At 38.4% G+C, this 17,711-nt stretch overlaps 1 protein-coding gene across 1 annotated transcript; it reads left to right on the top strand.

Moving 5' to 3' along the window:
* Positions 1–6,434: 6,434 nt before the first annotated feature.
* Positions 6,435–13,463, top strand: LOC309865218 (trace amine-associated receptor 3-like; the record flags this gene model as incomplete). Its single annotated transcript, XM_082731442.1, is given in 4 exon segments — positions 6,435–6,523; positions 11,695–11,782; positions 12,346–12,701; positions 12,705–13,463. Coding segments are annotated over 2 exon segments (1,029 nt in total). The 5' UTR covers positions 6,435–6,523; positions 11,695–11,782; positions 12,346–12,431.
* Between the last annotated feature and the right edge of the window lie 4,248 nt (positions 13,464–17,711).

The raw sequence follows: 17,711 nt of genomic DNA on the forward strand, positions 1-17,711 counted from the left end.
AAACCAGCATTACCTTGATGCCCAAACCAGGCAAAGACTCCATCAAAAAGGAGAATTTCAGACCAATGTCTCTGGTGAATATGGATGCAAAATTCTCAGCAGTATCTTAGCTAATAGGATCTAACAGTACCTTCAAAGGATTATCCACCATGACCAGGTGGAATTTATCCTTGCAATTCAAAGGTGGCTCAACATTCCCAAATCAATCAAAGTGATAGAACACATTAAGAGGACAGAGAAGAACCACATGATCCTCTCAATTGATGCAGAAAAAGCATTTGATTAAATACAGCATCTTTCCTGATTAAAACTCTTCAGAGTACAGGGATAAAGGGAACATTCCTCAATTTCATAAAATCCATCTATGAAAAACCCACATGGAATATCATTCTCAATGGGGAAAACCTGAGAACTTTTCCTTAAGATCAGGAACATGACAAGGATGCTCACTCTCACCACTATTGTTCAACACAATACTAGAAGTCCTAGCTACAGCAAGAATAAAATGTGTTCAAATTGGCAAAGAAAAAGTTCAAACACTCTCTTCACAGATGACATGATGCTTTATGTGGAAAACCCAAAAGACTCTACCCCCAAATTAATAGAACTCATATAATAATTCAGTAATGTGGCAGGATACAAAATCAATACACAGAAATCAGTTGCTTTCCTATACACTAACAATGTAACTGTAGAAAGAGAAACTAGGGAATCAATTCCATTTACAACAGCACCAAAAGCTATAAGATACCTTGGAATAAACCTAACCAAAGTGGTAAAGGATCTATACTCTAGAAACTACAGAGCACTCATGAAAGAAATCAAAGAAGACACAAAGAGATGGAAAAATATTCCAAGCTCATGGATCAGAAGAATAAACATTGTTAAAGTGTCTATGCTGCCCAGAGCAATCTAGACTTTAAATGCCATCCCAATCAAAATATTAATGATATGGGGTAAGAGAATGGTCGAGTTTCATTCTTCTACATATAGCTGTCCAGTTTTCCCAGCACCATTTATTGAAGAGACCTTTTTCCACTGTATATTTTTTCCTGTTTTGTCAAAGATTATTTGCCCATAGAGTTGAGGGTCCATATCTGGGCTCTCTACTGTGTTCCATTGGTCTATGTCTATGTGTCTTTTTTTTTTTTTAATATAATTTTTTATTTTTTATAAACATATATTTTTATCCCCAGGGGTACAGGTATGTGTCTTTTTTTATGCCAGTACCACAATGTCTTGGTGATCACAGCTTTGTAGTAAAGCTTGAAATCAGGTAATGTGATGCCGCCAGTTTTTTTTTTTTTTTTTAGATTTTATTTATTTATTTGACAGAGAGAAATCACAAGTAGGCACAGAGGCAGGCAGAGAGAGAGAGAGGAGGAAGCAGGCTCCCCGCTGAGCAGAGAGCCCGATGCGGGACTCGATCCCAGGACCCTGAAATCATGACCTGAGCCGAAGGCAGCGGCTTAACCACTGAGCCACCCAGGCGCCCACGCCAGTTTTATTTTTGTTTTTCAACATTTCCTTAGCAACTCGGGGTCTCTTCTGATTCCATACAAATTTTAGGATTATTTGCTCCAGCTTGTTGAAAAATACTGGTGGAATTTTGATCAGAATGGCATTAAAAGTATAGATTGCTCTAGGAAGTAGACATTTTAACAATGTTTATTCTTCTGATCCAAGAGCATGGAATGGTCTTCCATCTTTTTGTGTCTTCTTCAATTTCTTTCATGAGTGTTCTGTAGTTCCTCGAGTACAAATCCTTTACCTCTTTGGTTAGGTTTATTCCCAGGTATCTTATGGTTCTTGGTGCTATAGTAAATGGAATCAATTCTCTAATTTCCCTTTCTGTATTTTCATTGTTAGTGTATAAGAAAGCCACTGGTTTCTGTACATTGACTTTGTATCCTGCCACGTTGCTGAATTGCTGTATGAGTTCCAGTAGTTTGGGGGTGGAATCTTTTGGGTTTTCCATATAAAGAATCATGTCATCTGCGAAGAGAGAGACTTTGACTTCTTCACTGCCAATTTGGATACATTTTATTTCTCTTTGTTGTCTGATTGCTATTGCTAGGACTTCTAATACTATGTTGAACAAGAGTGGTCAGAGTGGGCATCCTTGTCGTGTTCCTGATCTCAATGGGAAGGCTGCAAGCTTTTTCCCATTGAGGATGATATTTGCTGTGGGTCTTTCATAGATAGATTTTATGAAGTTCAGGAATGTTCCCTCTATCCCTATACTTTGAAACGTTTTAATAAGGAATGGATGCTGGATTTTGTCAAATGCTTTTTCTGCATCGATTGAGAGGACCATGTGGTTTTTCTCTCTTCTCTTATTGATTTGTTCTATCACATTGATTGATTTGCGAATGTTGAACCACCCTTGTAGCCCAGGGATGAATCCCACCTGGTCATGGTGGATAATCTTTTTAATGTACTGTTGGATCCTGTTTGCTAGTATCTTGTTGAGAATCCTCGCATCCATATTCATCAGTGATATTGGCCTGAAATTCTCCTTTTTGGTAAGGTCTTTGCCTGGTTTGGGGATCAAGGTAATGCTGGCTTCATAAAAAGAGTCTGGAAATTTTCCTTCTGCTTCAATTTTTTGAAACAGCTTCAGGAGAATAGGTGTTATTTCTTCTTTGAAGGTTTGTAGAATTCACCAGGGAATCCGTCAAGTCCTGGGCTCTTGTGTTTTGGGAGGTTTTTGATCATTGCTTCAATCTCGTTGCTAGATATCAGTCTATTCAGGTTGTTCATTTCTTCCTGGTTCAATTTTGGGAGTTTATAGTTTTCCAGGAATGTATCCATTTCATCTTGGTTGCTTAGCTTACTGGCATATAACTGTTGATAATAACTTCTGATGATTGCTTTTACTTCCTTGGTGTTAGTTGTGATCTCTCCCTTTTCATTCATAATTTTATTATTTTGGGCTTTCTCTCTTTTCTTTTGGATTAGTGTGGCCAATGGTTTATCAATCTTATTGATTCTTTCAAAAAATCAGCTTCTAGTTTCAATGATATGTTCTACTGTATCTCTGGATAAAAGACCTCAACATGAGACCGGAATCCATCAGAATTCTAGAGGAGAACACAGGCAGTAACCTCGTTGGTATCAGCCACAGTACCTTCTTTCAAGATATATCTCCAAAGGCAAAGGAAACAAAAGCAAAAATGAACTTTTGGGACTTCATCAAGATCAAAAGCTTCTGCTCAGCAAAGGAAACAGTCAATAAAACAAAGAGGCAACCCACGGAATGGGAGAAGATATTTGCAAATGACAGTACAGACAAAAGATTGATATCCAGGATCTATAAAGAACTCCTCAAACTCAACACACACAAAACAGACAATCATATCAAAAAATGGGCAGAAGATATGAACAGACACTTCTCCAATCAAGACATACAAATGGCTATCAGACACATGAAAAAATGTTCATCATCACTAGCCTTCAGGGAGATTCAAATTAAAACCACATTAAGATACTATTTTACACCAGTTAGAATGGCCAAAATTAGCAAGATAGGAAACAACATGTGTTGGAAAGGATGTGGAGAAAGGGGAACCCTCTTCCACTGTTGGTGGAAATGCAAGTAGCCACTTTGGAGAACAGTGTGGAGATTCCTCAAGAAATTAAAAATAGAGCTTCCCTATGACCCTGCAATTGCACTCCTGGGTATTTACCCCTAAAATACAGATGTGGTGAAAAGAAGGACCATTTGTACCCCAATGTTTATAGAAGCCATGGCCACAGTTGCCAAACTGTGGAAAGATCCAAAATGCCTTTCAACAGACAAATGGATAAGGGAGATGTGGTCCATATACACTATGGAGTATTATGCCTCTATCAGAAAGGATGAATACCCAACTTTTGTAGCAACATGGACGGGACTGGAAGAGATTTTGCTGAGTGAAATAAGTCAAGCAGAGAGAGTCAATTATCATATGGTTTCACTTATTTGTGGAGCATAACAAATAACATAGAGGACATGGGGAGATGGAAAGAAGAAGGGAGTTGAGGGAAATTGGAAGGGGAGCTGAACCATGAGAGACTGTGGACTCTGAAAAACAACCTGAGGGTCTTGAAGGGGCGGGGGATGGGAGGTTGGGGGAACAAGGTGGTGGGTCTTAGGGAGGGCACATATTGCATGGAGCACTGGGTGTGGTGCAAAAACAATGAATGCTGTTACACTGAAAAGAAATTTAAAGAAATATTAATGGCATTTTTCAAAGTGCTGGAACAAACAATCCTAAAATTTGTATGGAACCAGAAAAGACCCTGAATCACCAAGGAAATTGTGAAAAAGAAAAACAAAGCTGGGGGCACCACATCACCTGATTTCAAGCTAATTTAGAAAGCTGTGATCACCAAGACAGCATAGTTTTGGCACAAAAGCAGATGCATAGACAGATGGAACAGAATAGAGAGCCCAGATATGGACCCTCAACTCTGGTCAAATAATCTTCGATAAAACAGGAAAAGATACCTAAGGGGGAAAAAAGACAGTTTCTTCAATGAATGGTGCTGGGAAAATTGGACAGCTCTATACAGAAGAATGAAACTCAATCATTCTCTTACACCACAGAGAAAGATAAACTCAAAATGTATGAAAGACCTCAATGTGAAACAGGAATCCATCAAAATCCTAAAGGGGAACATAGGTAGTAACCTCTTCAACTTCGGCCACAGCAACTTTAAAAAAAAATACATCTCCGAAGACAAGGGAATCAAAAGCAAAAATGAACTTTTGGGACTTCACCAAGCTAAAAAGCTTCTGCACAGCAAAAAAACAGTCAACAAAACTAAGAGGCAACACATGGAATGGGAGAAGATGTTTGCAAATGATACCATGGACAAAGGATCTATATTCAAGATCTATAAAGAACTTCTCAAACTCAACATCCAAAAAACAAGTAATCAAGTAAAAAAAATGGGCAGAAGACATTAACAGACACTTCTCAAAAGAAGATAAATGACTAACAGACCCAAGAAAAAATGTTCATCATCATTAGCCTCCAGGAAAATTCAAATCAAAACCACATTGAGATACCACCTTATACCAGTTAGAATGGCAAAAATTGACAAAGCAAAAAACAACAAATGTTAGAGAGGTCATGGAGATGGGGAACACTTTTATACTATTGGTGGGAATAAAAGTTGATACAGCCACTTGGAAAACAGTGCAGAGTTTCCTCAAAGAATTAAATAGAGCTACCCTATAACCCTGCAATTGCGCTATTGGGTATTTACCCCAAAGATAAAAATGTAGTGAAAAGAAGGGCCGTATGTACCACAAAGTACATAGCAGCAATGTCCACAATTGCCAAATGGTGGAAAGAGCTGAGATGCTCTTCAATAGATGAATGGATAAAGAAGATGTGGTCTGGGCACCTGGGTGGCTCAGTGGGTTAAAGCCTCTGTCTTCAGCTCAGGTCATGATTGCAGGGTCCTGGGATCGAGCACCACATTGGACTTTCTTCTCAGTGGGGAGTCTGTTTCCTCCTCTCTCTGTCTGTCTGCCTCTCTGCATACTTGTGATCTCTGCCTGTCAAGTAAATAAATAAAATCTTTAAAAAGAGTACCTTTATAAAAAGAAGATGTGGTCCATATATACAATGGACTATTACTCAGCCATCAGAAAGGAGGAATTTTACATAAACATGGATGGTTCTGGAGAAGATTATGCTAAGTGAAATAAGTCAAGCAGAGAAAGTCAATTATCATATGGTTTCACTTATTTGTGGAACATAAAGAATAGCATGGAAGACATTAGGAGAATGAAGGGAAAAATGAAGGGGGAGCGGATCGGAGCGGGAGACAAACCATGAGAGACTATGGACTTCAAGAAACAAACTGAGGATTTTAAAGGGGAGGTAGGCAGGGGAATGGGTTAGCCTTGTAATGGGCATTAAGGAGGGCGTGTATTGCATGGAGCACTGGGTGTTATATGCAAACAATGAATCATGGAACTCTATATCAAAGACTAATGATGTACTGTATAATGACTAACATAACAGAATAAAAACATACACGGGGCACCTGGGTGGCTCAGTCAGTAAGTGTCTGCCTTCAGCTCAGGTCATGATCCCAGGGTCCTGGGATTGAGCCCCGCATCAAGCTCCCTGCTCAGTGGGAACCCTGCTTCTCTCTCTCTCACTCTCTCTGCTTGTGTTCCCTTTCTTGCTGTGTCTCTCTCTGTCAAATAAATAAATAAAATCTTTAAAACACACACACACACACACACACACACACACACACACACACACACACACACTTTCAATATCCTCCAAGAAAGAGAGTTAGAAGAGCAATCCCACTGGGGCTCTGTACTTAGCTCCTCTCTTGGAGCTCCTGTATCGGAGTTTTCTATTTCAGGTCTCTGGAGAGCAGAGGCAAAGTTATATGAATCAGATATCTCAGTCCTCAACACTACACTTTCTAGAATTTCCTGATCTCATACTTGCAAAGCCACCAGAAGAGACTCATGGTTCACAACTAACTTTTCAGGAGAGGGAAGGTATTGGGTCAATACTAAGAATTGGAAATGTACTATCTTTTTTTTTTTTTAAAGTGCTAACTTATTCTCTTTTTCAGAATAATTGAACAGAGATAATTAAATTTTATAGAGAACCAGAAATTGTTGCAGTAGAGGACGTAGGGGTTTTTTCCTGACTGGAAAATGATTCTTATGATATTTAAGTGAAAGAAACGTCTTAAAATTTTCATTAAATTTTGTTTGGCAAGATTTGTAAATTTCTATGTGGTGACATATAAAAAATGTTTTTGTAAAATTCAAAAACCATGCCAAATATGATTTAATAAATGAAAGGTATTTATGTGTCTCAAATGCTAAAATGTACTCTTCATTTTAATATTATAATTTAATAAACAATTCCTGTAATATACTACTTAATTCACTACCTATTTCATTTTTTGTATTTTTCTCTTGTCACCAACATTGATTAAAGGTATTCAGTTGCTCTTTGCTGCTCTAAATCATTCAGTCATTTCAGATACTGAGAGTGTCCAAACTAAAAATGCAGTTTCTCTTTAGTCTAGAATTGTTATTATGGAATTCATTGGGCATAAAAATAATATAGGTATCTTGCTAAGATGTACACTTTAGGATGGCTTAAGATTTTTTAATTTCCCAAAATATTCCCAGGAGATGACGATGTGGCTGGTTCATGGATGATACTTTGATTAGTAAGGCTAAGAGGGAAAAATGATAAGCAGATGAAGCCATAAACTTTCATGCTTTCCAAATAGATCAGGAGTAAAATGTTACGATAATTAGAGAAAGTAAGATGTGGTGGGAGAGTCACTGGACAGGAGCTGAAAGACCTATGTTTTAATGTTGGTTACAGCCTTTAATGGCAATAGTTCCTTCAAGGACTTAGGTATAGTGGGAATGTGTTGTCAAGTAATTTAGAAACCTTAAGACACACAAAATTTTCATTGTGGGCTGCATTTCATTCAACAAAATACTGTTTGTTTTGGGAGGAAGTTTATTAGCTACTTTCTGAAGAGGATTTACTGTTTTCCTAATATTTTAATCTTACTTAAACCAGATGTCTCTTACTATCATGAGTGGAGATGCTCATTAACCAGGTTTCATGATGTGTTGGGATTAGTGTCCTTGCATTTAACTGAGTAAGGGGTTCCTACATATCTGCCATGTACATAGCTCTGTCTAAAGTGTTGCAAGAGTTGGAAGATTAATGGGGATAGATACAGAAATCTTTCAAGAAACTTATGGTTAAGGGGCACCTAAGGGGCCTCAGCAGGTTAAATGCCTGCCTTCAGCTCAGGTCATGATCCCAGGGTCCTGGGATTGAACCTCACTTTGGGCTTCCTGCTCAGTGGAGGTCCTGCTTCTCCCTCACCCTCTGCCCCTCCCTGGCCTTGTGCTCTTTCGCTCTTTCTTTCAAATAAATAAATAAAATCTTGAAAGAAAGAAAGAGAAAGAAATTAAATTATCATTAAGATAAGGCTGTTTTTAAAAAAGAATTGTACCAGAAGAAGGAAACAAAGGTATTTGAAAGCAAAGTCAGCTGTAAAATGAGGAAGCAGAATCACCTAGCTCTACCACCTTTGGCCACCCCAACAGTCTATAATTTCATGAGGTTAACTCCCACTGGTAGAGTCAAAAAAGGTTTCTGGAAAGAAATGGTAGTTTTGTTGAGCCTTGAAGTGCTTAGAGATGAAAGGACAGGCAATCAGACAGAGGAAAGGGGGTGCTGGCCAAGCCACGTGGTTTGCATTCACAAGGCAACATGGAAAAGACTGTGGGCAGAAGTGGCTGTGCTATTGCGACTGAAGGCAAGAAAGGCAACAGATGCTGAAAACATAAATTTACAGCCTGCAAAATCATGTTCTGGTGCTCTAGCCAAGGTGTTTTCTCAGACTCTTTCCCTTATATCTGTCATCTTGATAAAAGATTTATTCAGCTCAATTCCTCTTGGAGCCTCTACTTTGAACACATTCTCTGATGCCTAGATTTAGTAAAGATTCTTCTGTTCTGCAGGCGTTTGAGATGCCATCGTTGATAACTAATTATAAGAAAGATGTTTTGCTGTGCTTTTCATTTTCACTCTACTTTCTGCCCTGCTCTCTGAAATGAAGTTTATTCTGCCTGTTCCCCATGTGTATTTATTGTCACTTGAAATGTGTTTCCTGATCTCAACTACTTTTGAGAAGACAACATTTCAAGAGGTCATCTCTGCCTGTGGCCCGAGCCGTGTGGTTTTATAAGGCTGACTTATGAATTGTGAGCCATTTGGAATAAATCAGTCATTCATATGCCAGATATTACTTTTACTTTTTGATGTCATGATGTATAAAGTGCTATAGAAAGTTATAAAGTGGACTTAACAGAACCCTTTTTCTTCTATTTTAGTTTTCAGTGTTACATTTGAATACGGACTACTTATCATCCCCGAAACCTCTTCCAGAGTCTTTGTGATTGCAGGCTTTCAGTATTCATTATAGTTCATATTAGATGTTAAGGAATTAACCAGAAAAGATCCAATATCATGACTTTTCATAAATTTCAAACCTTGGCTTATTTTTTCTATTATACTATATATGCTTGTACTGTCATTCAGCTGTCTTGATTTGACAATTTCAATCAGAAATTCACACAAATCTGCTCTCTGGGTGGAATTTGCTTTTAGGCTAAGAATAATTTTGAAGCATGAAAAACAGAATTCATATTTGAGACTTTGCAGCTTAAGATCAATTTCTTAGAAGATTATGTTAAAAATGGACATTTTCTGACCTGTGGTAAGAAGAATAACAGTCATTGTTAATATTAGTTTCAGGTCTTTAAATTGGTATGGGTTTTGATAAGAGACTGTCTTACTGGTACACCATGAGCAGACATTCAGAGTGTATGTTTTAAGAGGTTAATTTGAAATTTTATGTGGTTCTCTTAAGCAGTTGAGCAATCAGCTGAAATGCTTCAGACACTTTACACTTCGGCCTTAAATTGCAGGGCAATCAGAGTTTAAAGGAGAAAAGGAAAGAAAGCACATTATTTATAAACATTATCCAAATTTGTGTTCAAATAAAAAAAACTTTAAAATTTCCTTCTTATTACATTTAATTTGAATAAGTGTATTAAAGAACAACAATACCAGTTACTCATATCTTCTTTTGTTGATCCTTCATCACTGATATTTTCTCAACTATTAAAAATGAGAAAAATCATAGGGTGCCTGGGTGGCTCAGTCAGTTAGGTGTCTGACTCTTGATCTTGGCTCAGGTCTTGATCTCAAGGTCATGGGCTCCACCCTGGGCATGCAGCCTACTTTAAAAAAATGAGGAAAATCTTAATTTAGATTAATTTATATATCTGTACATACATACACAGAATAGTAATGGCAATTTTAAGTTCTTTACCACACAGGTTCCAGAACAAGGGAATGTTTTCTAGCAATGGTGATACTAATATTAGTTGGTACATTACAGGTAGCATGTACAAATACTTGCCTCTTTCCGTTAGAACTGTGGATTGTAAATTTCCAATTTTCTACTAAATCTTAAATGATATTTGTACTTTAAAGTTATGAAAATTAGATTCTGAACCTATAATTTGCTTGGGCTACCTTTTCCTCCTGCTAAAATAAATGTGCTCACTGAAGATTCTTTTTAATAAACTTTACCTCCATAATATAATCTTACATTGAAAATCTGACTTCTAGCACATGTATGTGACTGAGGATATGCCAACCTTTTTATCAGTCCATTCTTCCATCTGAAACTTAAGAGGGAAAAAGAAAAAGTTCCCAATAGTAAATTCTTTGAACTTATTAATATTTGAACATTTTTTTACTTACAAAAATGGCAACTTCATAGAGGTCTGTGATTCAACATAATAGATTACATGGAAGATTCAAAATAAAGCAAACTTGGAAGAGATGCTGTAATTGTTGGGAGGAAAATCAGGGAGGAAGGTAAAAATAATGTAACTGGTTTAAAATACCTTCAGAGACAGCATCCCCATTTTAGAGGAAACTGAGGCTCAGGGACACCGAGAAACTTGTCTAAAGTAATATGGTTAATAAGTGGTTGAGCCAATCATCAAACCAGGTTGGTCTGATTTCAAAGCCATACTGTAGGATTTAAAACAGCTAGGGCTAGAAACTGCATCCCATAATATGTCTTATGTAAACACTCCATTTGAAGTCTTCTCCAGTTCTGAAATTATGTGAAGTTTCCCTTATATAAGTAGTAATGTGTATGGTGGAAAATTTGATCACGTGTTGAAACACCTCCTAGAATCCTCTCAATCCTTAAAAAAAAAATGGAGCAGTTATTTATATGCAACATTCATATGATGTTTCAATGTCCTGGCTGTCATCATTAAGTTCATATGTATAATTTAGGTATGACAGGGAGTTTCTTGGGTAATAATACACTTAAAGTATACTAATCATCATGAACTTACATACTGTACAAGTTTGTGAGTCTGTGCTTTCCATACAGTATTAAATTTATGATTATGTGAGTTTCAGCTGGAACAAAATCCCCAACTCTGCACAGTATCAAACATCGCCAGAACCAGCCATTGAAATGACTTTTCATGATAGCCTATATCCCAAAGTAAATAGCAAAGAAGGTGCAATAACTTACTAAGAGTTTGGATTTATGCCCATTTATCCATTATCTCTTGTTCAGCCCACTGTAACCAGTAAGAATCACATGAGATTTGACTGGCCTAAGTCTATGAACATGAAATTTGTGAACCTTATGGATCACTCAGGGATGGAACTTATGACATGGTTCCAGTAGTTAGAATTTCAGAAGAGTGACAAAACTCAAGAAACATAGGGAAGGGGAACAAAGAGGAGAGGGCATTAAAGGACAGAGAGGAGGGGATGAAGAGAGTAGAGAGTAGAGAAACTATGAAGAATTGACCCAGATTTGACCCATAGGTACATGATTTTCCTTATATTTCAACTGCCATATGCCATTTATAACTCTTATAACACCTGCAGACTCTTTAAAGAGAAAATGTGAAATTATTGAAAGAATGTGTGAAGAAAAACATTGTGATTTCACGTAGCTTTCATGAATTAAGTATTTTTATGATGAGGGATGTTAACTTGCTGTAGTTCAAAAGAGTCTCTAGAAATGTCATTGCTCAAGGTAAAAGTTAACCATAAATTCTTTTTTTAAAAACAGCTTTATTGAGGTGAAATTGACATACAAGCTGGACAATTTCATTAGTTTGGACATATACAAAACCTGTGATACCATCACCATAATCAAGGTAACGGACATAGCCAAAACCTTCTGTCCCCCTGCCTTTTTGTTTTCTTTTTTAGTTTTAGTTGTTTGTATATGTGTGTGTTAGGAACACTTACATGAGATTTACCATCTTAACATATTTTGAAGTACACAATACCATGTTATTAACAAGAGGGACTATGTTGTATAGCAGATCTCTAGAAATTTATTCATCCAGCATAACTGAAAGTTTATACCCATGGCACAATAACTTCTCCCTCCCCCATTCTGGTAACCAGTATTGTATTCTCTGCTTCATGAGTTTGACTATTTATAGATACCTATAGAGGGGAATAAACTCTTGAGAAGCTTCCAATACATTAAAAAGAACAGAGCACTCAATAGATAAACTCATGTTGGATAAACAATCAGATGGGTGGAATAGAATAAAACAGAACAGGAAAGAATAAGCAGTTGAAACTTTTCCTTTCCTACTGCAGCAAATAACTCAGAAAACCATCACAATTTTATAATTTTAAATATTTAAATAAATAAAGATGGAAATGAATTAATAACAGATGACTTTGAACCTTATTGCACTTTTAGGAGCTGAAATTTCTGTAATCATTTTAAGAAGAGAAGAAACATTGAATCATCTTTCTAGAGAGCGGAATTAGAAATGATAAAGCACCATGGATCTAACTTATATTCCTGAAGACTTATCCAGTTGTCCAAAATTTGGAAATAAATCTTGCCCTCCCATCAGCCGTTCTTTGCATGTCCGAGTGATAATGTATTCTATTATGACCGCAGCCATGTTTATCACTATCTTTGGAAACTTGGTTATAATGATCTCCATATCACATTTCAAGCAGCTTCACTCTCCCACAAATTTTCTGATCCTCTCCATGGCAACCACTGACTTCCTGCTGGGTTTTGTCATTATGCCGTATAGCATGGTATGATCAGTGGAGAGCTGCTGGTATTTTGGGGATGGCTTTTGTAAATTCCATGCAAGCTTTGACATGATGCTAAGCCTAACCTCCATTTTCCACCTCTGCTCCATTGCTATTGATCGATTTTATGCCGTGTGTTACCCTTTGCACTACTCGGCCACCATGTCCACCTCTATGATAAAGCGACTGTTGGCATTTTGCTGGTCAGCCCCTGCTCTTTTCTCTTTTAGTTTAGTTCTGTCTGAGGCCAACGTTGCTGGTATGCAGAGTTATGAGATTCTTGTCGCTTGTTTCCGTTTCTGTGCACTTACTTTCAACAAATTTTGGGGGACAATATTGTTCACTACTTGTTTCTTTACTCCAGGCTCCATCATGGTTGGTATTTATGGCAAAATCTTTATTGTTTCCAAACGACATGCTAGAGTTATCAGCAACATGCCTGAAAACGCAAAGGGGGAAGTAAAAAAAAACATATCTAAGAAAAAGGACAGGAAAGCAGCTAAGACCTTAGGTATAGTAATGGGGGTCTTTCTAGCTTGCTGGCTGCCTTGCTTTCTTGCTGTTTTGATAGACCCATATTTAGACTATTCCACTCCCATAATAGTACTTGATCTTTTAGTGTGGCTTGGATACTTCAACTCTACCTGCAATCCCCTTATTCATGGTTTTTTTTATCCGTGGTTTCGGAATGCTCTTAAGTACATACTGTCAGGCAAAATATTTAACTCTCACTCAGAAACTGCAAATCTGTTTCCTGAAGCACATTAATAATAATAATAAAAAGCTATTATAAAAGTGAAGAGAGTATTGAAAATGAGACTTATTTTGGCCTCATACTTCACATTAATTATTTTATTAAATTTCAGTAATCTAGATAAGTGTTTTGTAATCTGCACAAGAATTATATTCAGTATCTTTGATCAATCAATCAATCAATCAATCACTTATTAATTGTGAACTCTGTCAGTCAACACTCCCATTTGACTGGGGGGAAATATACAAAAGAAATATGAAACATTTCAGAATAGGTTGGCCTCTATTTACACACACAAGGCAATAATAAACCAATATAAAAAATAGCAAAAATCAAGTGTTAATGGTTTTGGCTGTTGATTCCACTCTAAAATTCAGACAAGAGGGGGCGCCTGGGTGGCTCAGTGGGTTAAGCCGCTGCCCTCGGCTCAGGTCACGATCTCAGGGTCCTGGGATCGAGCCCCACATCAGGCTCTCTGCTCAGCGGGGAGCCTGCTTCCTCCTCTCTTTCTGCCTGCCTCTCTGCCTGCTTGTGATCTCTGTCTGTCAAATACATAAATAAAATCTTTTAAAAAAATAAAAAAAATAAAATTCAGACAAAAAAAGATCGTTGTGGGCTGTGGACCCATGGTAGAAGTGGGACAGAAGGTTGGACTTTACTATCAACTAGAAGTCCACTTTATCATTTGACTTGGGAGAATTATTAACCATCATTACATAAATTACTTAGTCATTTCCTGACACCCTGAAGCTTGTTATAAAGAGCTAACCATAGGAGAAGCAGTTGATTACAAATCATCATATGCAATTTGTGCTTTTATTCTTGTGATTTTTCACTTTGTGGTTTATATTTGAAATGATTTCCTGTTTCCTTGTCTCTACTTTCTTCCTCTGCATGATGTGTCTACATTAACAGCCAGCAATCACAGGGCTTCTCCCTGTACTTGTTTTAATCACTTTTTCTAAAAGTTTCCCTAGAGTTCTGCCAAATAAATTTCATCCACACTACAATGTCTATGATTTAAGTTGGATCATTAGTGTTTAGTGAAAATCCTTCTAGAGATTCTTCTGTAAAACATTAAGAAACAAACAGAAACTTTGCTTTACCTGCCAGATTGGAAAATACATGAATACTTGTAACAACCATGTCCTCTTCCTCTCCTACATGGGATTACATTGTGGGAGGGAAAAGAGGAGGAGCAGAAAGAGGGCAGACTGTTCCTGAAAACAGGAACAGGATAATTTAGTTATTTAGATAATTTAGAATAGGAAAATTTAGTTTTGGCTTTTTCTGACTTTCTTCTGAGTTCTTCTCTCCACATTCCCTGACACACCATGTCCTAGATCCAACTGTGAAGAATTAGCCAGACTCAACATGTGCCTTGAAGGACAATATGATTCCATAAAGATGACTCCTTTTCACCATCATTACAGTTTTCATTCCGTGTACTTGTTGGTAGAAAAGCAAAGGTGCATAACAAATGCATAATTGAAGTACTTTCATGTCACCCAAAGGATATTTACTAACACAGTATAACTGCTGGTCTTGAGAAGAACATTTTAGGTTGTCTCCAGGGAGAGATATTAGGTGTGAGTAGAACTGCCCAGGTCCTTTTTCCTGAGAATCCTAAAAGATGATGGATACTTCCATGTGGACCCACAGTTGAGGACCAGGGTGCCCAGCTGACTCGGTTGATAGAGCGTATGACTCTTGATCTTGGGGTCCTGAGTTCGAGACCACACTGAGTATAAAGACTATTTAAAAAAAAAAATGATTACCACAGATAAAGACCTTAAAACTGACTTTCCCCACTTCAGTAGTGACAGATATTTCCTATCAGTGATACTTGTACTACTTTTGACTTCCTCTCAGTTCTTGCTTTTAAAAGTTTCATTTGGGGGTGCCTGGATGGCTCAGGAAATTAAGTGTCAGACTCTTAGCTTCAGCTCGGGTCATGAACTCAGGGTTGTGAGATTGGGCCCCATCCCAGGCTCTGTGCTCAGCAAGAGTCTGCTTGGGATTCTCTCCTTTTCTCTCCCTCCTCCTCTACCCATCTTCTTGCTCTCTCTCTCTTTCAAATAAATACATAAAATCTTTTTAAAAAGTCTCATTTGTTTCTCTACTTCTGAACTATTTCTCTATTTTAAAAACATCATGGGGGCACCTAGGTGGCTCAGTGGGTTGGACTTCTGCCTTCTGCTTGGGTCATGAACTCAGCGTCCTGGGATTGAGCCCTGCATCTGGCTCTCTGCTCAGCAGGGAGCCTGCTTCCCCCTCTCTCTCTCTGCCGGCCTCTCTGCCTACTTGTGATCTCTCTCTGTCAAATAAATAAAATAAAATCTTTTTAAAAAATCACTACATGGTGTGTGTGTTAAGGAATAAATTATTCATCCCCTCATTAAAGGTAGTGAGACAGACTTTATTCAAGGCAGGCTACTAGCATGGCTTGCATTGTAGGAGAGATTGGACCCAAATCTGACTCCCACCAACTCCAGTGGGGATCTACACCCAAAGAATAGGGTGTGGGACAGTGGGTGGAAAATTACTAAGAGGAAACACCAGGGTTAAAGGGAATTCTTGCTAGACTGGCTTATCAGAATTTTTGCTGAAGGCAGGCCAGAATGATCAGAGGTTGGTTAGATACCAAGGGTGGGAGATTTTTGCAGAACTGACTGAGCAGGATTCTTGCTCAAACTGGATTTTACAAAGGCAGAGAGGGAAGCCCAGGATCTGGTCTAGCTAAGTACAGGGATTAAAGAGGCCTGATTAAAATTTGGTCAAAGGAGAGAGCCTTGATCACGTGTCCTTCCCCACCTCTGTACGGTTATCATGGAATTAGCATCAGGGGTTTCCCAAGGAGGGAGGGATCATTACAGGGATGGCCAGCTTTTTAGTATGTTGGACAATGGCATGTGGCTGTTAGACTAGGACTGTCTGTAGATATAAATCTATCTGAATAGAAATGGAATCATCTATTTGGATAGATTTAGCTAGCTAGCTGCATGAAATATATAGCTATTAAGCTATAGGCAAGTTGTCTCTATTTATTGATATAGACATTAATTTACTCAATGAAGGACATGCATAGTCATCTGTAAATAGACCTCCCCTCCCATCCATGTTAATTTGTGTTCTTGCTGGAGGTTTCACAGCTTTCCAATCCACTCTGCAGTTAATCTGAAGTTAATGACTGTCCTCTCAAATATCTCCCATGGTTTCTATACTAGATTCCCTCTGTTTTCTTTAGAAGGGAGCACAGATTAGGATTAGAATTAAGGGATTTCAGGAGACAGAGTCAAGATGGCAGAGAAGTAGCAGGCTGAGACTACAACAGGTAGCAGGAGATAAGCTAGATAGCTTATCAAACCATTGCAAACACCTACAAATCCAACAGGAGATCGAAGAGAAGAAGAACAGCAATTCTAAAAACAGAAAATCAACCACTTTCTGAAAGGTAGGACTGGCGGAGAAGTGAATCCAAAGCAACAGGAAGATAGACCACAGGGGGAGGGCCGGCTCCCGGCAAGCGGTGGAGAAATGGAGGACTAAATCAGGACTTTTTAAAGTCTGCTCCACTGAGGGACATCGCTCCAGAGGCTAAACTGGGGTGAAGCCCATGCGGGGTCATCGTGGCCCCAGGTCCCGCAGGGTCACAGAGGATCAGGGGTGTCTGAGTGTCGCAGAGCTCACAGGTATTGGACTGGGGAAGCCAGCTGCAGAGACAGAGCTGAGGAGTGAGCTCTCAGCTGGGGGTTACCTTGAACCGGTCGCAGGCTAGGTGAGCTCAGAGTGTGGCCAGAGGCCAGGGAGATGGGAGTGATTGGGCTCTTTTCTCTGAGGGCGCACTGAGGAGTGGGGCCCTGAGCTCTTGGCTTTTCTGGGCCAGAGACTGGGAGGCCGCCATTTTCATTCCTATCCTATGAAACTCTACTACGGAAAGCTTCAGGGGACAAAAGCTCCTGAAAGCGAACCTGAGGGGATTACTTAGCCTAGCCCCTGATAAGGGCGATGCAATTCTGCCTCTGGCAAAGACACTTGAGAAGCACTACAACAGGCCCCTCCCCCAGAAGATCAACAATAAATCCAGCCAAGACCAAGTTCACCTACCAAGGAGAGCAACAGAATTCCAGAGGAGGACAAAGCAAAGCACAGAACTCATGGCTTTCTCCCCATGATTCTTTAGTGTTGTGTTTAATTCAATTTTTCTAATTTAATTTTTTTTCTTTTTCATATTTTCCTTTATTTGTTTTCTTTTTTAATTT

This window comes from Mustela nivalis (genome assembly GCF_964662115.1).
Source record: "Mustela nivalis genome assembly, chromosome: 5".
NCBI lineage: Eukaryota > Metazoa > Chordata > Mammalia > Carnivora > Mustelidae > Mustela > Mustela nivalis.